Source organism: Pocillopora verrucosa, chromosome 7 (genome assembly GCF_036669915.1).
Source record: "Pocillopora verrucosa isolate sample1 chromosome 7, ASM3666991v2, whole genome shotgun sequence".
NCBI classification, from domain to species: Eukaryota; Metazoa; Cnidaria; class Anthozoa; order Scleractinia; family Pocilloporidae; genus Pocillopora; species Pocillopora verrucosa.
The window spans coordinates 9,066,528-9,094,259 of NC_089318.1; the positions used below are offsets into that span (position 1 = coordinate 9,066,528).

A 27,732-nucleotide genomic window follows, 5' to 3' on the forward strand; every position below is an offset into this window, starting at 1 on the left:
CAGACTTACCTTTTGAGAATTAACCACCAAAGAAAGTATACAAACACATGACATACAAATTGAATCACAGAATTTTTTTTAGTATTGACAGCCAATTTTATGTCTAAAACCGTTGCAACAACAACTATATATATGTACATATATTGTGTGTATTGATGTATATGTCGAAATCTATTAACGCCCTTTAACAAATGCTGCAATCTGATTGGCCACGCTTCTCGCTATCTATTTCGTGGTAGTTGGTGAGTACGGTACGGAACCTAACAGTGTGTGTTGTACACACAAAAGACAAGAAAACACGAGCCTGTCTTGTTGTAACTCGAACTACAAGTAGATTAATACAGAAACAGTTATAATCGCTCTCGATTCCTATGGGTGATGGTAGATTCGGGCTCCTCCCAAATCAATTATGACACAATAAAAATCTCTTAATTGTTATTTTAGTGTCACTGTCCCAATTCTCATTAACTGCATCCTCAATGCTGCTAGTTAATGGCACTAATCGTTACGTCATGAGTACAGACAATAGTCTCCAGTCGCGTAATTTATGACGTCATACTCGCAGACATGTAATAGTCGTTTAATACCTACAGACAATCAATTTCAATTTAAGCATGCATTTTATTGGATTCACTTCACTTTTGTTCACTTCTAATTCTTATTTCACCACAAAGAACACTTTTTTTGTCCACAGATGATGTACCTTAGTGCACAGTTGACCAAATGTGGAAATAAATTCATTACTTTGTCCTCTTTACTTTACCATAATCAACATGGGGATTTACTCAATTAGTTCTTGCTACATATTCAATCTTATTAAGTGATTATTCTCTTAGCATTATGCAGCCGCTCTTAATAACTGAAAAACATATTTATATTGAAATAGACGATATCTTTAAGGTTACAGTGACTACGTTGTTAAAGGGCAAATCCAATAGTGCAGGTAGCAACTAGTTCCTCCATTGAAAAATGTGGATTTTCCTTGACAGATGCAAATGTATCTAAGGACGCCTCTTTGCACCGTCGATACAAGATTATACTCAGCGCCGTAGTTTGTTGAGCATGTTACTGCCATTATCCTTTTATTCTGTCAACAAATAAAGAAATACACAGTTGTTATGTTATCTATACTGGCAATCACATCGTTACGAGTGTCTTTTGGTTTGGACAAGCTCAAGTAATTTTTCCATAAACCAACATACGGTGCTTGTTCATTCCAAATTTGCACAAAAAAAATCATGAAATCACAATTAATGATATACACAAAGAAAAGATGAGTTAGCTTTTTAATTTTGTAGAGGCAAAGCGCGTGAATCACGCAAAATCCATTCAAACCATATGAATACGATTGTGTATTTGGTCGAGTGAACAGCGCTCGATCAAAACAAACCTTTCCGAAATGTTGCCTGTATTATTCCAAAAATGCATTAAAAAAATATAAAAAAATGTATATATACGTTTATAAATATATATAAACGTTTTGGAAATTTTGTCTATATTATTCGAAAAACGCAATTACCTCAGCCAATCAAAATAAAATAAAATAAAATTATTTTAAGTTTTACTATTCTGAATTTCTTCACCTCACAAAAGCAATTGTGCAAGTTATTCAACACCCTCCTGATTGAGCTTGATTCAGAAATATAAGGTTTAAGTCCCCTAGTAATTTAGGTCGTAGTCTTAGATTATAAGAAATGTCAAAAGGGTAAAGACAGGTTATTTTTAGGAATCCCTCGTTATCTGTTGATCTATCAATTCATAGTTTTTTAAATGTAAAGTATAGATGTACTTACTGTTGGCTGATTAATATGTACAAGTATCCTATTGCTACCAGGAATCGCAGCTGTACTTGTATTTTTATACTGACATTGACTAAATTCTCCTGATCCTTTAGGACCAGCAGGACCCAGGGCTCCCTGGGGGCCAACAGGTCCCTGACTTCCGTTGTAGCCAGGAGGTCCGATAGGACCCGGCATCTTACTAACGTTCTTGACCTAAGAAGGAAAAATAATACGTAAATCTATATTCACCCTTTTTGCGCTTTTTTACCAAAGTCTCCTCAATAAATGATAAATGAATAGTTGATGAATAAAGAACCATTTATATACACATACATTAAAACCATTTGATTTATTCTTAAGCAACAATCACTGTATAGAACCGAAAAGAACTGCTTGACTGGATGTGTTGCGAACAGTTCGTGCTATCAACCGGAGTAACTTGAAATAATTTAACCCATGAAAGGCATCCTCTTGGTCGATCAAGGCACCGAAGCAATCAAATTTAGCAATATTCATTTCTTTTTTATGAAATTTGAAGATTTACGGTGCACTCATTTTTTTCATTTATTCTCTTACATAATGCTGTTGTCAATGTTGATCTCAGCAGAACACAAGGTGCCTGTTACGCGTAAAATCAGCATATGACCTGATCAAAAATCCCTTCTCTATAGTTCATTTGGTAGAGCATCTTGTTAGGGCATGGTTCGGGGCTCGAACTCTCACGAAAAGTTCTTTTTTACTCCACGCTTGGGAAAGTTGTTTTTATTACATCTTTCTGATCATAGTAATGGACATTCTTTGTTTGATTTATTGATTAATCCAATCTGATTGACACACTCTTCTTTTGGAGAAGGGGGCTGAGCGAAACGGACGAAACTGGACGAAACGGAGACCTTCTTATTTGTTATAGTTGTGTTTCTCCCTCTACTATAACAGCACTTCTGGTCTTTTTCGGGACATGTGTGTGCTCGGTGATAAAGTCTTTCTTCCTCGTTAATTCCTGTGTAGAGCAACCTAAGTTTGAAATTTGAAGTTTTCTGAGTCAATAATCTTAGAGTAATACTGTGTGTAATAACCCTCACGTGGAGTGGTCAAAGGGAGGTTCAATCAGTCTTAAATACAAGTATCACAGATAATGTACCTGTTCAGTCAAGTTGTCTTGCACTTCCTTTAGCTGTCTAACAATATTACCACACGTTGCATTCAAAACCATGCGTATACTTTGAAGATCCGTTTTTGTAGAGTTTCCTGCCAACCATAGCGCGGTCAAATACCTTTTTGACTCTTCTTTCATTTTTTTACGAGTAATGTTGATCAATTCCTCTACTTGCTGGATCCTCTTGAGGTGTTGATCCTTCGGAAAATAAAAAAAGAACGCTTATGACGAAAAAAACCTTTCAGGTGCACATTTTTTTGACTCTTGTACACAAAAAATGGTCTTTTTACCTTTTTCAAAACTGGGAAAACACTATGAAAAAAATGAAGATATTAACTACTTACCGTGACCTGCTTTGTGCCATTTGATTTGTTTTCCTCAACTTTTATTCTGGTATCAAGTTTCTCACTTTCCTTTGTTACCTGAGTTTTTAAAAAAAGAAGGTTTCATATGAGGGAAAAAATAAGTAAACAACGAAAGAGCTGAAAGTGGCTGCCATTGGGTGAAAACTAATAATTATGGACTCCCTTAGTAACACAGCTACGACATACTTTGCGGATCCAGGAGCATGAACCGGTTCTTGGCCAACGTTGGGCACATACGTAAATTAAGCAGATAATTTTATGCTGATTGGCTAATTTGCTGGCCTAAGGCGATGCCAAGGCAACTGAGTTGTTTTTTTAATTGTTATTTCCTCTTTTAGTCTCGCTGAATGTTACGCTTAGAAAAAAGTTGAAAAAGCAGGCTGCTTCAGTAGGATTAATAAGTAAGCTCAGGAGCCCAATGGACTCCTGGTAAGCTATGTCATATGATGGCCTATGATCTTAAACCGTAGAACAAGCAATAGAAAACAAGGCACCTTTTCAGTCATGTTTTCATGCACTTTCTTTAACTGTGTCAAGAGAATCGTCTGCGCTGAGTTCACCAACATCCGAACTCTTAGAAGTTCCGTAACTGTGGAATTATGAGTTCGTTCCAAAGCCGTGGATTGTTCTCGAGACATATTCCTCATATCTTCCCGAGTGTCATTCAGCATATTAGTCAAGTACTGGATCAACTCGGAGTGGTGATCCTTCAGAAGAAAAGATGACTTTGTGTTAGGTATTGCACACACTTGCACTTATGTTACCGTCACTTGCAATTCTGTGAAAAGTCAAGGCGTCCGCATTTAGTGACTTACCGAACTTTTTTTAATGTTGCTAGACTTTTCTTCCTCCATTTTAACTCTAAGTTCAAGTTTTCCAAAACGATTCGTTACCTAAATGAGGAAAGATATATCTTATTAAATAACTATACAAGAATTTTGACGTAATACCAGATTAGCGAAGTTGAACAATAAATGCAAATGTATATTTTAAAAGGTGGATAGGGAGAGGATGATAGGAGCCTTACAACTAACCAGGGTAATTCCAAAATTTTCAACAGAGATACTCACTTGGAAAATGAGGAAATCTCTCTTAATGGTTATGATTTGATCAAATGAAGGCATTCATTAAATACATATTGCAATCGCATATGCTTACGTTTTTCCTTTGTGATTCCAGTGAAGAAGATAAATAGTCACCATGGGCAATTGTTTTATTCAGCTTGAGTGAAACAACTCTTATTTCACCGTTGACCTATCAATTCAAAATATTAATTCATTCAAGTCATCAATTTTTTTAACTGAATAAAAATTGGGCTGAAAGATGCATTAAATTAAAATTTCCTTAGTCGTTAGGGTTTGGCGACTCCTGCAGAGGTCAAATCTGGCGAAAACCAAGAAATTCAGTCAGAAAAAAACTTGATTTGGGTAGATTGATCAATTATTCATTTCGGCCCTGAATAGAACTCACCTGCCCCAAGGGTAGAGGGTCAATAGGAATTCTCCAGCTTTCTCCAAGAGAAAACAACAACCACAATAACAGTAACAACAACGATTAACCCGTTTATACCTTGTTTTCGAATTCTTGCAGAGATGCGTTCATTTTATTCAACAAACTTCCTTCTGTCTGCTTTACATCTTGCCGAATTCTTTTAAACTCCTGATCAACCTGAAATGAAATAGCCTTTTCAGGAATAAAGCTTGTACACTGCGTTCATACCTTCTCTGAATATTTTAGTCCTTAATTTATAATCTCAGATCGCACTTTATTTGTTCTCTAACCACTATTGACATTCAACTGCCTTTCTAGCTAGAAGTCATGTTGGCTCTGAGTGGCTTTTACCAACGGAGCTACTCAATATTCTTATAATTTTTTGTGAATTAAAAAAAAAAAACGTGTGGTTTTTGGGCAAACGTCTGCAAAGAAATTGAAAGACAAACCAACAGATGCAACAGCAACAGAACAACAATTGAAAAAAAAAGATTACTGTCTATAATTAGAACTGGTGTTGCCTTTAGGGATGCTCGAGAAATAGCGAAATCAAAGATCTGTTACCGAGCTAAAATTCTAACGATTATTTTAATTCATTTTATTACCTTCTGATCCAGTTTAAGAATTTGTTTTTGAAAATCAAAAAACTTCTCATGTACAGTTCCATTAAGGATGAGCCACAATTCTGCTGTATTTTCGCCCTAAAAAAAATACATCGAATAAAACAAAACAAATAATTGTTTATATTTGTGTGTAACATTTTGTAGACGGACAAATGCGAGGGTTTCTTCTTTTAGAAAGAAAGTCGACAATTTCTTTCGACGCATTCCCTCCATACTCAAATATAATAAAGAAATAATAATAAACATGCCAATAGAAACAATTGGGAATAGTCCATAATTAATAAATAAATCAGTCATTGAATATCGTTATGAATTATTTGCATGTGGAATTTTTCTGTAAATCCGGAATGACTGAGACTTACCTTTTTTTTCGTACTTTCCAACTCTCTTTTTACCTGCAAAGAAAATAAGAACCGACATAAGCTGGTGAAGACTAATAAATTATCCCAAAATTTCAAATTCCAATCGCAATGAAAAGAGATATAGGCAGTTGCCAGGCACTCAGTGGAAAACTTACGTCAGAGAATGCAGCATCCAGTTCCCTTAACTTTTTTGAGACCGGCTGCACCAAAAAATGGAACAGTGTTCACGAATAAGTTGTCTCTTTGGTGGTTAGTTGTTTAGTGTTTTTCATTTGACTTTCTTATGCTTCAAGGCCACATGTACACTTCTTGGCATGCTCGATGCAAATCAGAGATAATACAGCAATAATGATAGAAATGACAATGACGTTGGAGCTGATGATGACAATTTACGATGGTGATAAAACTAAAAAAATAGCTAGATAACTCTTTGTTCTTTTACATTGTAAGGCATCAAAATTTTAATTTCTCATGCAGTTTCATTCGTAAATATGCGGATTTACTCCTTATTTTTAGTCAATGTGTCTTGGCAGCAATAAAAAATGAGAGGAAATGAAATAAAGCAAGGGAAAGCGAAAATAAAATTAAAAAGAAAAACGCATGGTTACGTACTAGTTTGTGAAAGACGTGGATGTTAGATTTGAGACCACCATAAAATACATTTTTAAGGTTAATAAAGATAAAAACATTTTTTTTCCTACCGAGAATTCTGTCAGAGCAGAGATGTTCTTTTTTAACTCTTGTAGATTTTTGCTAATTTCTGACATTTCTAAATTGAAAATAAAATAACAAATTAAAAAAATTTAATTAATCAATGAATATTTGCACATATATTAAACAAATAGACTTCATTTAGCCGTTTGTGTGTTATGTAGCATATCCCTATTCATTCTTGTTTCAATTATAATAATAAATAGATAAATAAAAAAATGAGTAAACAAGATGAGCTTGGTTTACAGTCACAGATAGATTAAAGGTATGTAAAACTTAACGCCTTCGCTCACATGGCGTGACTCAGACAGTGAAAGCGCACTTTAGTTCTAAAGCTTTTATGCTTGAATGCTCTTTGAACTGAAGAGTGCTTCGGGAATTTTATAACATCGCATTATCATGGTATATTAACTCTTCCCACCTCGAAGTGATCAATATGAGTTTTTTCTTACCACAAAAAGACGCAATGGAGTCTCTAGTTGTCGAAACATCACTTCGGGAATCGGTTGTTGCAAAGGCTAAAACCATGGTGGCAGCGGCTGTCAAGAAGGAAGCAACAGCAATGGCAGTCACAGCAACAAGGAAGTAGCGAGATTTTACTTCTCTTGAATCTTTGTACGGATGTGCTCTCTCTCTTAGTCGTTCCTGGGGACTTTCATTTTTAACAATTACTTTTTCATAGGTTTCAGCTTCGTCTTCTCCTTTGTATTCCATCTCGTAATAAACATTTTCCCGTCCAATTTCGGTTTTAGTACTCATAAGCTCGCTCATAGTGTATGAATCTTTTGTAGAGAGATTACCCTCGTGCTTTTACGACCATGAAGGTGTGCAATCTTACGATAGCCAGTACAGTGACCAAGAAAAGATCGCTGTAATGTTTAGACAACACTGGCCTAAAAAGCCTCGTGATTCGTGCTTAAAACATGTCCGATCACGTATGTCCTCGAGGCCGAATCATGTGAAATATAAGTCATTTAAGAAGGCGACCTGAGTGGTGTCTAAAGAAACTTTAGTATTAATCCTCGTGAGACTTTGCCGCCAGAATACCTTGATGAAAAGGAATTGGTTTTATGTTTCTACGTTTCCTGACCTTTGAGGTACTCCTTTCATCAGTCGGAGCGCATAGCTTTGGTGTTTAAAATGTAAATAGTTCAAGTCATTTTCATTAATGTTAGAGATGTTTTTCAAGGAGAAACACTTATCTGGAATAGGTAATACTGGTCAAGAATTTTCTCCAGATCCGTGTTTGAACAAAAAGTGGAATTGATCTTTATTAAAGATACATCCTCGTGGGTTCCAGTTTCCTTTTTCTTGTTTGTTTTTCCACCTCCATCTTTGTTTTCTAGTTTAATTTCCGTCTTGTTATTTATGACCTTGTTCATAACGTATTTAAAAATGGCTTTGATCATCACGATTTGCAATCTTGCGACAGAGAAGATACATAACTGTATTTTTTTTCAGTCTACAGGATGTAATTAATGTGACAAAGAAAATATAGCTTTCATGAGTCTCGTGACTCCTGCTCAAAACATGTCTGATCACATATTTTCCTTAATACTTACTCACGTTAAATATTACTCTGAACGCGAGATCGATCACGTACCTCTTTCAAACAAAACAAGAGAAACTTTAATCTTATTCATCAACAAAAGGCGCACGAGAATTTTTACATTTATGGTAAAATATTATTTATTCACTAACGACACTTACACAACCCAAATCCTCATCAGGGTATAATTTCGATTTGGCACTTAGAATAAACGCTTTGATTTAATAAAATTTGTTATTCCTCGATCTACAAGGAGAAAGGTTCATCCTAGAACCTTGTGATAAAAATAATTTTTAAGGGAAATCAAGTGAGAAAAGTGATCATTTCTGAACTCAAGTGATTTACACTGGGATAGATGTCTTGCGCCTTTTCCTGAATTTGATTTCCCGGAAGAAAGAGAAAAATCACGCGCAGATGTCTATCTCCAAATCGACTCAGGAATATCGGAGAAAAAACCAGAAGATCCTTATTTTTTGTTCATATGGGACTAATTAGCAATAATAGTTACTTCACATTAATAATTTCCATTTTTAGGATGTCCACTTTTAATTTTCACTTAACACACAAAGGCACTATGGAGTGTTAAGTTGTTGAAGGATTGCTTCGTTCCAGCATCATCGCTAAGACCAAGGTGGCAGCAGTTGTCAGGAAGGAAGCCTGCAGCAATGACAGTCACAGCAACGGAAAGACAGCGAAACTTTACCACATGTGCTCTCCGATTCTGGCATTGCCAAAGGAGCTTCATTTCTAACCCTAAAATTGTCGCAGGCTCCAGCTGTATTCCATGTTGAAGTAGAGTTTCTCCTGTCCAACTTCGGTCATGTTATCAATAATTTCGTTGGGAATGTCTAGAGGTATTTATTTGAATTTCATAGCTTCATGAAACTGTGCCACCAGAGGAGAGAATCTGCTGTAGGATGTCACGGGGTACGGAAAAAATAAATTAAAAAATACTTGATATAAGTCTCTAATTACTTGGGGTTGTTTTCATAGATTGTAGGAATTGTCGAAGAGGTAAAGACATGTCATACTTAGAAATCCCTTCCTTCATCTATTTCATTTATTTATCTTTTTATCTCTTTAGTTATCTATCCACTTTTTTTCCAAATGAAAAGTATATATGTACCAACTGTCGGTTCATCAATATGTACAAGTAGCGTGCTGGTACCAGGGGTGTTTCTTCACTCTTTGATTTAAAATGACGTGCTCTTAAGTCTCCTGATCCCTTAAGTCCTGGAGGACTTACTGGCCCGGGGAAGCCAGGAGGCCCAATATGTTCAGCCGTCTTGATGGCTAAGGTAATAAACTTATTATATTAAAAGAATACACCCCTCTGTCATTCCCACTCCATCTGTTACCAATATTTGTCAATACTACGAATTAAGATGAAAAACTAAGAAAGGCAAAGTTTGTTCTCGTGAACTAGGAGCATTGCAATACGGCCTCTGATGCTTCCTTACAATTAGCTCCAGAAAAAACTTCTAGCCAAGGCAATGACTGGTAATATCTTGACCTTATTCATTCATAGGTAGTGTGATTGTTTTGTTGAAAGAAATGTATTTTTATTTGATAACATTTTGTACTCTTAACTTTCATAAAAAATGTTGAAAATAAAACAATGAATAACAATAATAGTAATAATAATAATAACAACAGCAACAAAGACATTGTGTCAAGATTGAATCATTCTGCGTCACACAATCCTATTACGGCTATAATCAGTATTCCTCATCGCTAAGGAAACAATGGTGGGCCAATATGCTGCCATGTTTTTTTTCTTTTATGAGCAATGTAACAGTCATATCAAACAAATATCTCAGGTAGACTTATTTATGGTGTTTGTATGTTTGAAATAAATTAACATGGCGATTACCAGTACTTGGATGAGTGAAGTGACGTTTCCAGTTGGGCATTTCGATTTTACTGGTCATAAGAAGTATAAATGCAATATAAGTAAAAAAAAAACTTGATTTTTAAGATTTAACTTTTTAGTCGATTTCTGAACACTCTCTGACACTATTTTTTAAACGCATTTGCACTATTCACTGCATGCCCTCATAATAAAACGCAACGATTTATCCATAAATCTAGTATCCAGATCTGGTTCTCACAAGGGGAGAATTTCCTCTTGTTCCTCTTCTGGTTGATTTCAAGATTCCATTCATAATTCTCCTCACTATTTGCCATACAATTCTTACGGTGATGGTTCCGAGAATCTCGTATTGGATCAACTAGGAATCCCCTAATTGCCTTTATATTTGTCTTGATTCTCGCCACTTTCCTGTTTGATATTATAGTCATATTGTAAGTAAAACTTCTGTCCTGGTCACTCGCTTTGAGTTGAAGGGTTAGGAAAACGTTAGAAAAATGATTGCGTTACTGGACATAAGCTGCCTTAAAAAGAAACTCAAATAATGATCCTACTCATGGAATAAATAAAGCTCATGAACATACTCAAAATATCTCCTACTGCTATAATTTTACCACCTAAAGAATCTTTCAATTGTTGACTTGAAATTGATGTTTTGCTGGCTCTAGTACTTCCGAAAAACTTATAGCCTGGATGCAGTGCACTTTCTAATCCTTCGGGAATATAATTAGCAAGAAGCATTTGTCATTTGGATTCTGTAACCTCCCCCCCCAGTGCGCAGCCAATATTCGAAGTCGAACAGACTCTAGTAACACCAACACCGCTAACATAAACAAAGCGATGGCAATTGGCAGCAAAGTAAAAGAAAAGGCGACTAAAATCAGTGTTATTCGACGCTGAATCACGCAGACATGGCTGGCGACTCCAGTTTTGTGGTCGCATCAAGCAGGTATCGTTGGCACTGATCCTTTCCATTGTCGTCGCATTCATTATCAAAAATAATTTCCTCAGATCTACCTTTAAAAACTTCCATTTAAATTCACCCAGATTTTCTCCTACTTTTGAAATGAAATGAATTATTTATTAATCAGATCTAAAGCTGGTATTGTAAGCTTTCGTTTGTAAAGCAATCCGCCCCTGAGATCTATTAAATTTACAGGCAATACGATACTTGTGGCTTTTTCTTAAATTGAATTTTCGAGTCTTAATTAAGGTGAATTTTTTTTAACGCCTTCACTAAAAATAAGCCTTCGAAGGAACATAGCCTCATGATTCCTTCTTTCCCTTATAATCAATCTTGATCGTCTTAGACTTTTTAGGAGAGATACGTTGCGTTTAACAACTTGTTTTACCGCGTTTCAAGCGTGGGAAAGAATAATTTTGTCAATTAACTGCTTGAATCCTGCTCAGGACAAAGGAAGCATCACAACTTACTAAAGACTCATTTTACGTGGGAAGTGTTGATAAAGATAATTGGACAGGAAGTCATTAGAGGGTATAATCATGATAATTAAAGCTCACGCAAGTGGACTGCACCAAGAAAAAGGGAAAAAAAAAACTTTAGGGGCATTTTTTCCCGCGAATTCTAACATTAAAGCGCTTTCAGAAGTTAGAGACCATTGACAATAAAATGTTATCAATTATTTCGCTTCCTGATAGACCAGATCCACAAAAACAGGTCAACTGTCTAGGTCAACCAGACACTGCATAAAGCTGTCGGTTAACCTCAATTCGAGGTGATAAGGCGTAAACCTAAATCAACAGTTGGCAAGATTGCAGGAATTATAGTCTCTTCTCTCTCAAAATAATTTGGCTGAGCTTTTTTCTTTAAGGAAAAACTCCTAATTCATATGCTATAAAGGTAATTATAATTTCTGGTATTCAAAGCACCTTACCTACCCTGACTTCCACTAATCAAGATATGCATGTCATTTCTTAGACCTCTAAGGTGTTTAGCACGAATGTTATCTCGAAAAGAAGAGCAACAAAAAAGGATTTACATAATTGTTTCTATAACACAGAAACTTTTAGTTTGTTGTATTCTAATGGGGCAATATAATAACAACAGAAGTTTGATACTCTCATCCAATTTTGGCTCCAAGATGATCCTGCACGATGCTTCGTGCCCTTTGCCATTTCTTGGCTATTATAGTCATTTAAGGCAGGGTGAAATCTTTCTCCAAGAGTAGAGGATCCAGCTAGGGCAGCTTCCGATCCGATTCCAAGATAATCAAATAACCTGACGAGGTAAAAATACTCGTCCCAAAATTGGGCTTTAATGATGTTAACTTATACTTATCTATGACGAATAGTTTGCGAAGTATTACGTATTCATCCATAAAGACCTTTTTTAAGGGCACTCGTCAAACTAACGAATATGCCTCAAAATTCTTATCTATAGCGATATATTTACGGTTAATTTAAGTCCAGCTGACTAGACAGATATGTCTAAAACCTATAATCCCATAGACTGACTGATTAAACATTTCTAAGCCCCTCTTTTTGGCAGCAATATCAAAACAGTTTCTTTACATCGAAAAGAAGAATAGCACTCCCAAGATGTGTACAGTGTGCATGGCCACACTAACAGAAAATGTAGTAACTATTCTACATACAAATCAATCACGCTTCAATGTTGTTTCTGTCAAATGCCTTTCGTGAATCGATACCCTAAGATATTTCAGTGAACCACCAGAACGGTTAAGGCTTTTGGCGCACGCAAGTTAATAAGTCTGAAGCTTGTGGTCTAGAGAATGGAGGTGGAATGGAGGTGGAAGCATGCGTCATGGCTGATAGTGGTTAAGCTACGTCTCGCCGCCGTTTGAAAATTTTAAATTGTGAATTATGAGATATAGTTACAAAAAGAGAATGTAAGTATAAAAAAAAACTGTTTTATATTAAAATTAGTGAGCCAAAAGGAGGCAGGAATAACAATCTCGACATTTAAACTGTCCTGCCCACCCCAAATTTTAATTATCACTATCGTGGTTTCTGTGGGTGTCCTTGTTTTGCTATGTGACCATACTGTATTCCGGTCATTTCGGTTGCAAAAGAAAGGAATATTCCTTTCTAATAAGTGGTTTGTTGATTGCGTCATCTGGCCTTATACGTACATTTAAGTCACAGGAAGTTCTCTGAAGCACTCCAAAAATGATCAGTTTCATAATTTTTAAAGGTGAAGGGATTACTTCTTTAAAGACGTAGATACAAAAACAAATGCGAGGGTCACATCTGGCTCAAAGAATCTTAACATACGAGAGTAGTCTTACATTTTTCTCCCGAACACGTGCACAAAATCAGTTAAGATCATTGCGCAAACAGGGGAAAAAATCACTATGTAATCAATTATCAGTGATTAACTATGATGTGCTGTGGAAAGGATTTTATATAAAAACAAATTCGACTCTCCTTATAGAACTACAGCTCGGTCAAAATGTCATTAAAAAAAAAAAAAAAAAAAAAAAAAAAAAAGATAGATTAATCTGATTGGATTAATCAAGGACCGTCATGGTCATAGAGCGATTATGGCGCAACACACAACTTTATTAATCTACATAAACCTTACTGCCTTTAGTGAGCTGAGCTCTGATGATTGAGTTAACACCACTTCAAAATGGAGTTGCTGCCAGCTATTTATTATAAGATGGACGGGAAGTTAGTGGTGAACGATTATTCGAGCAAATCCCTCAGCAAACGGACGCCTTATAAGGGTAAATATGTTTCACATTTTTTTTACGAATAAAGTCAGAATTAATCGAATATTTACCAACAGCTTCCGTTTAGTCTTAAATGCTTTAGCTTTATTTTCTTTCAAAATTGCATATGCTTGGTTCGAATATTATTGCGTGCTCTTAAGTGCATTTATCAGGAGAAACAGCTTGGTGGGTGGGATTGCCGATATAGTTGTCTATAAGTACAAAGCAAATATGGGTACACAAAAACCGAAAGTGATTGATTTTCATTCATTGTCTGCACTTTTTGACTCGTTCAAATAGGTGAGGCGACTTGCACTCTTTCGCCTCAGAGAACAAAGTGTAGTCTGAGTTGCTACAAAATAGAACTAGAGGGAAATCATACGCATTGACAAGATTATATTCATCCTACTTAACAACAGGGCCACTTAATTGCTTTTCAATGATAAACTGTCCAAACAATCCTGAAGGCTTGGAGGAAGTATTGCATTTACTTTGGATTTCCGGTAATCTTTCATTTAGAGCTGGAAAAAAAAGGTAACTGATATCGTTTTTGAGAATTAGTAATTAGGTTATGGTCAAACGTAAGCTGTGTTATGTTAATACCAAACTGAGAGAAACTGAAGTGAAAAATAAAAAATAACGAAATTCTTTTTTTTTTTCTCTCACTAAATGTGATTTCCCAGTTGAAATCCACACAAATAAGAGTCCAACTACTTAATATTTTAGGTTTTTTTTTTAAAGTTCATTGGAATTGGCGCTGATGGGAAAGAATTTCCTCATTAATGGCTTTTCAGGGCAAGAAAAAAAAAACATGAATGAGACAATAATGGGTATGGATCGCGAATTAAGATGGCAAGCGAATAATAAAATTAGACAAATAGATTAAAGTTCAAGATCAGAAAAATAGAACAGAAAGGAAACCTTCCTTTCCCAGATTTTAATCTTAGTTTATGATTGTTGCTATGAGAAGTGATCAATTACCAGTAATCGTTCCCGCTCAGTGATAACTCGTCATTTTGATAGGGTATGTTAGGAACCCGTTAACGGTCGGTAGAGAGCTGATAAATAGCAAACCATTGTGTATTTATTTTGTGTTCCTGAACACGTATTTAGCCCTGGGAGAGATAAGGACCAATGTGCTACACTCCTTAAGAAATAAAAAGTTATTCGGTTTTTTCTGAGCTTGGGTCTATGGCTTCAGGAAGAGGGCGTGCGTGATTTTGTTAACTCACTTCTGTTCATGTTATGCGGAACTTGCTCGAAGTTGTTTGATATGCCGAACCCGATTATTACACAGATCTCATACTTAATTACGTTGATATGGACTATGATTGCTATGAAAACAGATATAGCCGGCTTTTTTTGGACTGATACCAAAATCGTTTCTCATTTACGTGAGAGCTTCCTAAATCCTCCTATTGCTTGTACGTGCGAGGAGTCAGTTGAATATTAATCCACGAACAGTAAAGGGAACTGAGCCTCTTATATGAGACTGCGAGGTAATCTTGATTTCAACTATTGTTTGTAAAGTGCAGTCTAGCGCAAAAATTTAATAATCTCAGATTTCTCATCTCGGAGACGGCATGTATTATACATCATTAACATCATAAAAGAAAATCAATTTTAACTTAATCTAGCATGGCATAATATACAGTGAGACTGATCAAGCAGCTCTTCACAGAGGTTCGCATCAAAAAGCAAAAATAGATTAAGCATGTTGTGGTAAAGATTACAGACCAGTTGAGAACAAAATAAACATACAACCTCAACTAAGTCGAAAAAAACCTCCAAGGATTTGGGCGATGCTTTATTTCGTTACCTCAATTTTATCATGAGCCTCTTTTTCCTCTAAAAAGTATTGATCAAGTCAAGCAATTCAGAAGATGGCATTCCTGTTTAAATTGTTTTAAAACGATCTAGAAAGAATGTGATTTACTTGTTTTGATAGCTTGCCTTTCGTACCTAATAGCTCAGAAGCCTTCGTTCTTGATCCTTCTCCACAAAGATATGCAGCTTATAAGTTTATACAAATGTGACTTAAACAAACATATTCAGGACATTGTGATTATTTTTCGTGCTTAGTCTAAACATAACAGCGAGATAATTGATTTTTCATGAAAGTCAGTTAATAAAAAGCAACCAAGCTTTTTTTTTACTTTGGACTTCCGGGCACCATTAGAACAAGAAAAACGTAACTCGGGAGTTTTTTTTACAACGTGAAAACAATTTGCAATACTCTAGATGTACGTGAAATAATGCATCTAACTGCGTATCGAGAGCAAATTTCATACAGAAGAAGGAAAACGTCAATTCTATTCAGCACGTTTCCAAAGAAAACATTCCATGTTTACGAATGGTTTCTTCATTACTTGCTCCCTTCCTAAAACATGCAGGTAGACCCTGTTATCACCGAAATCTTAGCAAAATCTTTTGCAAAGATTAATATTTGAAATAGTTGTTTCTTAAGTCATAAAAATCAGTGTATCGTCGTACTTATCCCACTCTTGAATATTTTACTGCAATTGAGAAACAACAGAAGAATCATTCTACGGGAAGATAATTAAACGGATTTATCTCGACAACAAATTTCATTCAAATCGACAGCGTGCTCTAGCGAATAATCCTATCATCTTCAATCTTCCCAAAAATTTCTAAGAGAAAATTCCTAACTACCATTTTTATGTAGATTAGGAAGCACGTACGAACCATCGTGCCTCTGTTTGTTTTCATTCCCATTAAGGCCAAGGTAGCGTTGCCTGCAAGCTCGCAAGCTTATATAACAAAGTTTGTGCCGGCAATGAATATTTGCAATAGTCTTCAAAAGCCAGAAATTTTGACCGCTGTTTTAGAGGCATTTTAATATTAGGTGAAGTGAGTAGAGTTTCAAACGTGAGTGCACGAAGCTTTACCTTTCCTCCTTATTTACAAAGTAACCACGGAAAAAATTTCTAGGTGTTTAGGCATCATGAGCGTGGGATGGAAAGTGTTGTGCTTTGTGAAATTTGTCACGTGCATGACGATGACTAGTCGTGGGAATAGTAACCTTATCGCTCAGTACTGTTAAGCATCATGTAATACAAACATGAAAAACAAATTAATCACATGTATGCCAACATTTAAAACAATTTAGGCACTTGTTGAGTGTTTCAATCTGAAAAAGTCGAAACAAAGGATCTGGAAGTATGCCAAGTAACCAAAAAATAAGGCGTAATCGCTAAATCTTCGGAGAGCAAACATTAAGGTCACACGCGAAAAACAATAGGGAATGAAGGAAATCTGAAACCAGAAAAAGAGAATTGCCATTGATTAAGAAATTACTGAGGAGGGCAAACTAACATTGCGAAAGCAAACGTAACCTAACCAGAAGATTTCAACAACCTTATGGCCACGCAAAACCCAGTGTCTGCACATCGAGGCTGTCGTAAGCTTAGCCCTCCTATTAAGACTTCAAGTTTCCAACCACTAAAACAAAACACACTGGATTATGTTTTAACTAAAACATTACCCGGCCAGAGTTCGGTATCATTAAAAAGAAATTACTATCTTACGTTACCAACTCGTATTTTCTAACCCTCTAAATACCTTAAAATAGCGCCATCACCCCCCCACGACCTCGTACAAATTGATTCAAGATGTTGGTTTTAGCTGATCATATGATGTTTTTGAAAAATGTTATAGGTAGATTCTATTATAGATTGGTGAATTTCTTCATCATCCGTTCCTCGTGTCTCGACCTAGAATAGCCTAAGGCTTTAAGTTGTTTTTTAGTCTCCGAAGAAAACTAAAAGTATAATGTTACAGCTAAATCGTATATCAGCTTGTTTCAATCAAACTGATATTACCGCATCGTGACATTTCCGGCCCCTTAAGACAAACTTCCAATACCAGTATGGTACGGGGATAGGCTCATGATTTTTCTAAAAAAAAAAACCAAAAAAAAAAAATCAAATTGATCCAAAAAATCCGTTACGCACGTGGGTCGGAGAACGAACTAACATTTCTGATCGAACTTTACACGTGAAAAGTAAAAGTAAATTGGTCCTTCTACATGGCACTTATACCGATAACACACTTTCTCTTCTAGATTGAAAGGGTGCACTTAAAATAGGTACATGGCCATGCTTAGCACCACAGATACATATTCTCAAAATCGATTACTGACCAAATGTTATTTCCGGCTGCTGAGGCCATCAATGTGAAGAGAATGATAAAAGTTTCGATTTACGATTATTTTATTAAGCGTCAACGATGATGATGAAGGGTTTCGATGTGGTTTTGTAATCAAGACTAAAGAATGCGCCTTGAATGCAGGTTTACATGGCGTAATAAGTCAAGTGACAATGTAAGATTCAGTGTCATTGTCAGGTTATACACGCACATAATAAATTGTGCCTAAGTTGGTTAAAATTCGTTCGATTTCGAAACAGGATATTGCCGCTATGTTTCCGTTATTGCCAAGAACATTTTTTTTTTACAATTTCATACCGAGAAGTTTTAGCGTATGTTCAAACTGGTAACTAAACATAGAGATTTTATGAATCTCATTAACAGGTAATGCGTTTTGCAGCATAAATTGTTTAGATAATTTTCTGCTTCTAAAAGGGTGAATAGGGCAAATTTTGTCTGGCTTTACCGTATTCAGAAATCAATGTCTTTTAACTCAACTCTTATGGGGTGTTTTCTAAGCATACCTGTTTTAAGGCAATGCTGCGCAGTACTCTTTCCTAGGAAACATAAGAATCAGACCTCTTTATAAGTACAGTTGTAAACCTATACGCCAGAGACATAAATTGTTTCACAAATTTTGCTCCAATTTTAGTGTAAAAAAGCTACGAAGCAACAGGCCAATGCTTTCTCAGTTTGTTCGAGCATCATCTTGATCTCAATAGAAAATCTAGGATGTACAAATAGATTGCTGCAAGTGGTCTTCTTTCATGAAAGACCACGCAAGATGGAGTATGGTTACGTTTTCAAAAATGGTAAAAATGACTGAGATGTAGTCCGGTTGTAAGTGCAGGGTACTATTGTGTTAGAGAACGTGTGTGTACATTTACCTTCATGTCAGCAATTATAACAGGCAATTTTGTGGAGGCCACTCTTAATTCCCACAAACCCACCAGATACACTGGCCAATCGTGGTTTAGTTAAGACTTAATACGCCAGAATATTTTGGTTTCTGTGCGACACCTAATTTGCAAGGAATTCGGCGACCACCGAGAGTGAATGTAAATAATTGCAAAAGCCTATCATCAACAGTCATAACTATTCAATTCGGTTACAGGTGGCTAAGGTTAGGCTAGTTTGCTTGTGTAAATCCCAATTTTATGTTACTCCTAAAGCTTGTCACCAATTTATCGTTGGCACCCTCAAGAGAAAGATCAGAGTTGGGAACTTTGCAGGCTAAACAGCATTTCACTGATGTCAATGACCCCATTATTGATCTGCGTGAGGCTTGGATAAATCGTAGCAGGCATAAACAAGTGTCTACATTTCTGATTGATTGTTACCTGTCAGTTTCCACAGAAACCCTATCGATCACAGCACGCGCCTCCCAGCCAAGAAAGTATCTTATTGCACATTGCTTTCAATTCTGCCACATTCCGGATGTCCTGACCGAACAGGCTAGAAAGCAAAGAGACGACGACAAAAGACATAAGGCGTGCTATCGGAAGAACACAAAAATGGCGTTTCTAATCAATCGTGTTACCCCAGAGCCAGTGCCACCCTCAGCAGACGAAGCGGGAACCGAGTTATCAGACTCGCTTGGCTCCATGAAAGAAAAGAGTTGTCTAATCAATAACAATGAGAAGGATTCTTCTGAGACAACTGATCATGGTGGTGCTAATGAATGTCAAGAGGGCCTTGACGGCCTTCCCGAAAACGATGTAATAAAAAATGGTACGAATAGGTTACAAAATGAAAGGAGAAGCTGTTCACCTCATTCTAAAAGACTTGACTCATGGAATCTGGAGGAAAATTTGTCGTCACGGCGATCTTCCGCCTGTGATCGCGTTCTTTTGTTGACTATGTGTCTCATGTCGGCTGCCGCACTGATGCTCACCTTGTTGATGATGTTTGGAGTGGTTGGACCAATGCAATGTTCCTGCTCTGGGAAAACAGGTAATGTTTCTTACCATGTTCATTCATATTATGGTTACTTTTTTTGTAATCATTATCATAATTTTTAGTCATGATTTAAAATCGAATTGGTGGAGAAATATTCCAGAATTTCCGGCCAATTTTCCTACTCGTTATATCACGGACCGCGTAGGTTTCGATGCTTGAAATTTATAGATATCTTTGCTAAAAGGCAAACGATACATAGATCATCGGCCGTTGCGTGCTCAAAAATTTCCTCTCTTACTAAATAATAGATTAATTGATGCCGCAGCTAACGATTTTGAAATTGCTTTATTAGGTATTGAATCTTATTGTTGTTTGGACATGACACACGTTAAAGACAACACCGTTAATGAATTTGCTCACGCAAGAAAAATAACCCATTTGGTTTGCCCAACATTGTACATAGTCCAACTAAATCTTGTTTTGACGTATTTCCGGTGTTTGAAACGTTCCCTACGCAGATGCTTATGGGCTTTGGGTGAAGTTGAATTCAAAGAATACCGTCACTTGCGGAGGACATTTGTTCATAAAAATTCTGAAAGCTATTTTTAGACCCAAAGGAAAACATGGAGAACTTTCTGAACAACAGCGTAAGAACATCGAATTGAAGAAACCCTTATCAGAGGTTTTTGAAGCGAGTATAAGTTCAATCCAAGTGTCTTAAACCTGGTTTTTGATGTCGTATGTTAAAAAAAAAAAACGATGGAAAACAGAACTTGAAAATTTGTTGACCCTTTTGTCCTCGTCAGATCATTAAAGGATTTGTCGAGAAACGTTATATGATTTATCTATAGATTAAAGATGTCAGAAAATGAAATGTTTTGAGAGAAAAGAAAAAAAACAAAGCAAAACCTTTCGTACACTCGGAAAGAGGCAATTGGAATAACAGAAAGAAAGTGATATGGTTTCGATCATTGGGACACGGGATTGCGTGATCACATGGCTTAGGAGTATTCAAACACTTTAGGTCAATCAAATACAGACTGAGCACTTTATTTGTATTTCAAATTTCGATGGTATCAACTGTGTCTGAACATCTGATAACACCATCATCCACTTTTTCTTTCGTAAGTTTTACGAAAAGTTGTCGTCAGTAAACACCATTACCCTAACTTATAAGCAATCATCTCCGCGGCCATTTGGAGTCTAAACAAAATAGCTTTCCATACATTCCATGAATATCTCATTTCCACAGCAACTAAAGACGACGATAATTACAAAGTCTGCGTCTTCTCTTCGTTTTTCTCTTTCTTATTAACAATTAATTGTATAGACTCAGGATACTTGTGCAAGCGTTATTACAGTTCCACAAACAATTCGTCTTGGACCTCAAACTAGTTTTTGTAAAGAAAAACAATTAGGGGGCAATTCAAATTTTAAGTCAATTATATTTCATAAAATGAAACATTGACAAAAAATGTAGCAATTTAAGTATGGAATAGCTGTCGAAACAAGTGCTCTATCCAATCGAGTTTCCCAGAAGGCTTTTTTATAAGATTAGCAAAGACGTATTTTTATGAAGGTATTAACCCCGGAGCTGCCTACTTAAAAGCTATTGAGCAATATCCAAAATGATATGTTCTTCTAGTATATTTGCGTTACCCACGAATGATTCAAGTGTCGTTCTGTCATCTTATTTCAAGGATGGCGTGAATATAAGGTCAAAAGGATCGTGAATGCTTAAATTTCTGACTTTCAAAGAATCACCACTCCAACGAACAATATCACGCTTTGCAAATTTAGCGAAAGGCCTTACGACCTCAGTATCTACACTTTTGCATTAAATAATGTTCTAGATTTTACGTGTTTGACGCTTGGGTAAAGTTAGCGATATCCATGTCAAAAACGACGGCTAGAGCTTTGAAATATCACACAAGAAAAACAAAGGGTTATGACTTAAGGTTTGTGCCTGTTAAATCCATTCTAGCTTAATCTCTCCCATCCCGTCTTTAAAGTGGACAAAGACTTCATTACGCTGAGAAATGTTATCTTAACACAAAATGTGTAGTGTGAAAAAAAAAAAAAAAAAAAAAAACGCTTGGAGGAGGAGAAGCAGAGACGTCAGCAACAGTAAAGCAGAGAGGGTACCAGCTCTCAGCCTGGCTCACATCCGGCAATCCCGTGTCCGCATGTAGACATACTGTTTCGAGCGAGGATCAACCATCTTCGCATTCACATCACCCCGTGATCAAAATCATCGTCATCTCCGCCTGCGTAAGGAGAACCTCACCATCATCGTTCCTATCTGAACATAATGTATAATTAGTGCTAACAGAAAGTTTAATTTGGACATTGCCGCTTTGGATTAGCGAAATAGATTAGACTACGCGGGGCGATTTATTCACTTCGAGTTTTCGATATCCTTTACAGTATCCATTTACAAACAGGCCTGGATCATAAAAAAAGGCCAACATGAGGGTTAGATCAGTCAAAATATTTCCGAATGTGTTCTTACGTTAAAACCCAGCCTCAAGTTTTTATATATTGCCGCCAGTTGTCACTTTGACTGAAATAGCAACATACTTCGAAAGCTAAAGAAAATGTGGTGATTAATCGGCCAAAACTTGCCCGTACTCATTCCACAATCGATCAGCTTCAATTACTCTAGTTTCTTGTATGCCTTAGAAATTTTTTGTATGCAGCATTTAATTAATAGTCCAAGATATTTTTTCTTTTTTATTTGAAAATTGGGTTACACCATTTTAATTCAACAATTTGAGTATAGAAAATGAACAATTTTCCTTCATTTTGATTTCATTTGATGTTAAATTAGCCCTCTGAGGTCATCCCGTATCAGTGTTGTTGAGCAATAAAATAGCGATTCCAGTTCCTAACGTTATTGTTTGTTTGTTACTGTCCTGTTACATCTGTTTCTTTAATTTGGCTGAATAGTGATTTACGGTTGGTTAGGATATGAGGAAAAATATCGTATTTATTTAGCTTCGCTTAACAAGCGAATAATCTATCTTTGATATGTAATATGCATTCTTCAAAAAGGTATCTTAATGATGTGAGCCACTTAACACCAAGTTTGTAGATTAGGTAGTTTCCAGATTGTAGTGTTCTTTTACTTCTCAATTTCGACATAATTTCTCGTAACTTTTAAAAAAAGTCACACAGTGTACCTTCTTCCTTACGAATGATGCACTTACTTAATAAGGAGGCCTTACTTACCATACCTTTGATAGTTGAACAGCTATTACTCTTGATAGTGATTGTTTGCATTAGCTCAAGAGTAGTATGTCGTATTTCTCCCTTTTTTACTCGAAAGATTTTTGATGAATGGTTTCAAAATCTGCTTATCGAAAGATTTCACTAAGGGATGTATAAACATGTGTTTATTGATTCAATTTTTATTAATTTATCCATCTGCTCATCTTTTCGTTTGAAATCCTTAACCATTTTTGTTTACATTTTCTATGTTTTTCTTATTGTTTCCCCTTTTCTAGAAACGTCAGAACTTCAAAAGAATATGCAAGAGTTGGAGAGGAACCTCTCTGCATTAAGAGATTACTCGGTAGGAGTGATTCTTAATCACTAGCAGTGGTCAGTTAAAAGCAAAAGTGCACTGATGTGAAATACATGGATACATATATGTACATAAGACTAAAGGCCCCAAAAGGACTTTTAACTCCCTGATTGTTAGTAATGGTACAGAAATATACATATCTTAAACAGAGCTTTAATAATTCCCTGGAGCCCAGGCTAGAGGCATCGTTTTTGTGTTAACAACACTGCACTTTTTCTGCTTTAACTTCTTCAATGTGGTGATTATTTCTAATCCGAGACTGTTGTGTGCCTGAGGAGCCTAATAAACATTGCTATAGGTAATCTTAAGTGTTATTACCACAGACATTATCAGTGTTCTCCTAATTTTTTGAACCACCCTTGGAAGAATAGCAGGTGCGAACCTTATCATGCAAATTGCACATCTATATAGCCATCATCATCATTAAATCATTATGAATAAGAAATGAGAAGAGAGCATTATTCTGCAAAGAAACTTGATCAGAAATATTGCATTTTTTAATTGCTATAGGTTTCAGGGGATGTAAAAGAACTGAAAAAAAACGTAAGTAAGCCATTCATTCACCTCCTTTAATAATCACAATGATCATCTTAATCTTAATAATAACAATGATGATAATGATCGTAAATCATCAATAACAATAAACCATTTACTAAAAAAATGATATGATGTTGAATAGTTTCTTTTCTTTTCTTGTCTTCCTTATGTTAGGTCTCAGAGTTGGAGGAGCTAGCGATAAAGGCAAGTTTAAATTCATCTATTTCCGGTTCCATCTATATTAGGAAAAAAATTACTTTAAGTGCACTTAGTTTAATATGAGTTTCTTACTTTATGGTAGATGGAAAAAGAAATGGAAAACATGAAAAACGAGGTAAGTTTCAACATTAACATTACGAATGTAACGTTATCTGAATCTCTCACTGTTACAGTCCTTATCATCATTACTTTCAAAAGTAAAACGTGGACTGCTCTACTTAATTCACCAACTTTAGTAGGCCCACTAATTCTCTAACACAATAATTTGGCCCGTTTTATTTTTCTAGGGCAAAAATACAGAGCTAGAGGATATTCGTCTCGCAGTACAGGATGCTGCCCAAACTTTGACTGGTCTGAACACAAGCGTAAACGAGAGGTTTCTGCATTTTCAACAAAGAATCATGCAACTGGATCAAAAGGTACATATACTTGAATGTATTTTTGGGTACCATTTCGTACCGAATTTCGAATCAACCTTTGACTGACCTTTCACTTTCACTTTCACTTTCACTTTCACTTTCACTTTCACTTTCACTTTCACTTTCACTGTCACTGTCACTGTCACTGTCATTGTCACTATTACTGTTACTGTTACCCTTACTTTCACTGTCACTGTTACTGTCACTGTCACTGTCACTGTCACTGTCACTGTCACTGTCACTGTTAGTGTTACTGTTACTGTTACTGTTACTGTTACTGTTACCGTTACCGTTACTTTCACTGTCACTGTCACTGTCACTTTCATTTTCATTGTCATTGACACTGTCACTTTCATTGTCATTGACACTGTCACTTTCTCAGTCACCGTCACTTTCACTTTCACTGTTATTATCACTTTCTCTGTCACTGTCATTGTCACTGTCCTTTTTATTGTAATTGTTATCATCATTGTAATGGTTATTGTGAATATCATTGTTGTTGCTTTTTTTTAATTTGAGTAGGTGAAAAATACTACTGGCAGCACGAGCGTCAGAGGACCGCCTGGAGTCAACGGTACTAATGGTGACGTTGGACCTGCCGGACCTGCCGGACCCCCAGGATATAATGGTACAAAGGGTGACATTGGACTTGTCGGACCTACTGGACCTGCCGGACCTGCCGGACCTGCCGGACCTGCCGGACCTCCGGGATATAATGGTACTCAGGGTCCTGCAGGACCGTCTGGACTACCTGGTGTTAAGGGTTTTCGTGGGCCATCTGGGTTCAATGGTACCCAGGGTCCGCCTGGACCCGGGGCCAGTTCCTGTGTTTTCAAGACTTTATCGAGCCTTGGCATGCGAGCAAGCTCGATCTCCCAACAAGAAATTACAGCGACGGAACAAAACGTATGTTGAGTTGAAGATTGTGAAAGTTGATTCTGTTTGATTCTGTTTGATTCTAACAAGAAAATAACTATCTTATTGAAAATTACTTTACGAAATATTGACACTTATGACAATATTTACTGGTCCAAGGAGTTAGTCAAATGTCCTAAAGCCTCCCTTAAAGTCAGAAAGTTGAGCCATAGGCCGCATCGATTTTGAGAATCAAAGCTAATTTCTTCTCTTTTAAGTCTTAAATCTTCATCATCATGAAAACAAAAAAAATAGAAAACCTTAAACAACTTGTTTCGAAATACAACACAAACTTTTGAAAAAGTTCATTTTGCTACCAAATGTAAGATAACTTTTTAATTTTTATTTATTGATTTATTTTGAAAATATCATACCTTTCAGTGTATTTACAGTTATTTCTTTAATCCCACACGGAGCAATGACATTCTCGGTCTGTCATAGAACAAAAAACGTTTGCAAATATCAGTTTTTCAAAATATTCGTGAGGCCTGGTTTTATGACTCTGTATCTTGCCCTAGGAGTGAGAACGAAAATCGATTTTACAAGAACGACCTGCCCGCTGAGGAAACTAGTTGTCCAGCGTACATTTAAAGGCCAGTGTTAGAAAATACGTGGATTTTTCTCTTCTTACGTTTCTAGACGTGTAGGCTGTATTTGTGTTATCCGACTTTGGCATAGAAAACTCACACAGTAAGAATTGCCCAAATTGTAGGCGTTGGCTTTTGTAACGTCGGGTTTACACCCCTTGAAGAGGAAAGAAATGTTTTACTCTTCCACATTTCGAACTCTTGACGTAGTCTTTCATTATCATCAGTATTATATTTATTATCTTTTTTCCTGCCAGGGTAAAATCTTTATTGGCGTCAACTGTGATACAAACGACGCGAAAGTTGCTAAATTATCAAGCGTCGACTCAGGTGGAAAGAGAACCTACAAGTGCTCTTGCGAAGGTACCCTAACAACTGGAGAAGCAAAGATGTATTGCTACATGCACTACTGGGAGTGTCAGTCATAAGAGGAAAAGCGGAAAGCCATGTAATGAACAGGAGAAATGTAAAGAAGATAATACAGTGTTGATTCAGAAACGAGACGAAGAACAATTTAGTGGTTTAATGTTAATTCTATTTTTTAAATATGCCCAGTGAACTAGGTCGTCTTTGAGAGGGCATTTCAGTTGAGTGTTGTAAAACCAAAATCAAAGGAAAGTCAAAGAAGTATAATCAAGAGGAGGAGTAACAACAGATTATCTGCCCTAAGCGTGAGAAAACGCAAGTGACCAAGATCGCGAAAGGATTTAGTTTTCAGTATGATGTGAGTTTCAGTTCTACACCAATCATATTACGAAGAAAAGCAAAACCAAAGCAAAGTAGGATTACTTTGCTTCATTAGCATGACTTTGCTGTCATCCATACTCATTCAAAGGTGTACATGATTTCTTCAATCATAAACTCGGTTTCTTATTCACCAGTAACTTTCGCGCCCGTCGTTTTTGCCCTTGATTTATTTACCTTCTTACCTGTCGGTCAATACCGCAAAGAATTATCTTGAGTCTTTTCCCGTAAAGACTTTGTCCATGCTTTAAACAGGGGCGTAACCAGGGTTTTTCAAAAAGGGCTCACAGCGTCAAAGAAAGGGTACTCACCAGATTGTCATATCGACCTTCACGCCGCGTTCTATCCATTATAACCTAAAACAAAGGCGCTTACAAAGGGGGGGACGACACGGGTACCTGAGAACCCAAGGAAATCTCCCAGCTACGCCCTTGTTATAACATATATCCATTATTTGATCGTGATCAATTTCTTGCGTGAAATCGATTTCGAGAAGCTGTCCCCGACTGCATCAAATTTCAGTATAAGAAATCCAAAATATCACTTAAAAATGAAAGTCCATGAAAGTAAAACAAGAGTTTCGATGAGATAGTCAGCGTTAAGGATGGAACTGGAGGAAAGTTTTGTGAAACTAAAAGGCCTTGTTAGCCAGAAAACCTCTCAGTTTTACTACGAACCGTTGCTTTCATATATTTTAATCAGCACTTATGTTTTTTATCAATGCTAAATATAGACTTCAGTCCCTTAGGATAGCTTCCAAACATATTTTGTTTCACATTGTATTTTATACTAAACGGACAAAAAAGCGGTATTTGTTAAGTTAAAAAGGAGTAATAGCAGCCACAAGTGGATAACACCTAAAATCGCCGCTACTTGAGCGGCTGACATGTTATAACTGTCGGAAATATGGCTCTTAAAGGAAACCTGATGTGAAAAAAAAAAATTTTAACTTAACAACATGACTTTTCTTCAGTTTTGTGTGTGTTTTTCATCTAGAATGTAAAAGTCACATAATTGTACATGGCTCACACATTTCTTAGGAATCATGGTCACTTT

General features: G+C 36.3%; 2 protein-coding genes across 3 annotated transcripts; one reads left to right on the top strand and one right to left on the bottom strand.

The window, feature by feature from the left end:
* Window positions 1-68: 68 nt before the first annotated feature.
* Window positions 69-18,756, bottom strand: LOC131771720 (synaptonemal complex protein 1-like). The gene is made up of 15 exons (XM_066169983.1): window positions 18,658-18,756; window positions 18,295-18,327; window positions 6,942-7,476; window positions 6,480-6,547; window positions 5,934-5,978; window positions 5,779-5,811; window positions 5,399-5,494; window positions 4,872-4,970; window positions 4,461-4,556; window positions 4,118-4,195; window positions 3,797-4,009; window positions 3,282-3,359; window positions 2,923-3,135; window positions 1,794-1,994; window positions 69-1,087 (listed from the first exon to the last, which is right to left on the bottom strand). The coding sequence occupies exons 3-15, from the start codon at window positions 7,258-7,260 to the stop codon at window positions 911-913; spliced, it is 1,716 nt and encodes a 571-aa protein (XP_066026080.1). The 5' UTR covers window positions 7,261-7,476; window positions 18,295-18,327; window positions 18,658-18,756; the 3' UTR covers window positions 69-910.
* Window positions 12,487-27,648, top strand: LOC131768322 (uncharacterized). Of its 2 annotated transcripts, XM_066169984.1 has the most exons (10): window positions 12,487-12,778; window positions 13,483-13,618; window positions 19,118-19,723; window positions 23,176-23,243; window positions 23,766-23,798; window positions 23,967-23,996; window positions 24,094-24,126; window positions 24,299-24,430; window positions 24,953-25,336; window positions 26,190-27,648. In XM_066169984.1, the coding sequence occupies exons 2-10, from the start codon at window positions 13,522-13,524 to the stop codon at window positions 26,358-26,360; spliced, it is 1,554 nt and encodes a 517-aa protein (XP_066026081.1). In that variant the 5' UTR covers window positions 12,487-12,778; window positions 13,483-13,521; the 3' UTR covers window positions 26,361-27,648. The 2 variants fall into 2 exon arrangements, with proteins under 2 accessions (XP_066026081.1, XP_066026082.1); XM_066169985.1 differs by lacking the exons at window positions 12,487-12,778; window positions 13,483-13,618 and adding an exon at window positions 15,075-15,102.
* Window positions 27,649-27,732: the final 84 nt, after the last annotated feature.

What these genes read in the sequence shown, in the direction of transcription:
- LOC131771720 (XM_066169983.1), bottom strand. Translation starts at nt 7,260, where the DNA reads ATGAGCGAGCTTATGAGTACTAAAACCGAAATTGGACGGGAAAATGTT. An exon ending in CTCCATTGCGTCTTTTTGTG is followed by an intron (nt 6,548 to 6,941) that starts GTAAGAAAAAAC and finishes TTTTCAATTTAG; the next exon opens with AAATGTCAGAAATTAGCAAA. An exon ending in AAGACAACTTGACTGAACAG is followed by an intron (nt 1,995 to 2,922) that starts GTACATTATCTG and finishes TTTCCTTCTTAG; the next exon opens with GTCAAGAACGTTAGTAAGAT.
- LOC131768322 (XM_066169984.1), top strand. Translation starts at nt 13,522, where the DNA reads ATGGAGTTGCTGCCAGCTATTTATTATAAGATGGACGGGAAGTTAGTG. An exon ending in CTGCATTAAGAGATTACTCG is followed by an intron (nt 23,244 to 23,765) that starts GTAGGAGTGATT and finishes TAATTGCTATAG; the next exon opens with GTTTCAGGGGATGTAAAAGA. An exon ending in TCATGCAACTGGATCAAAAG is followed by an intron (nt 24,431 to 24,952) that starts GTACATATACTT and finishes TAATTTGAGTAG; the next exon opens with GTGAAAAATACTACTGGCAG.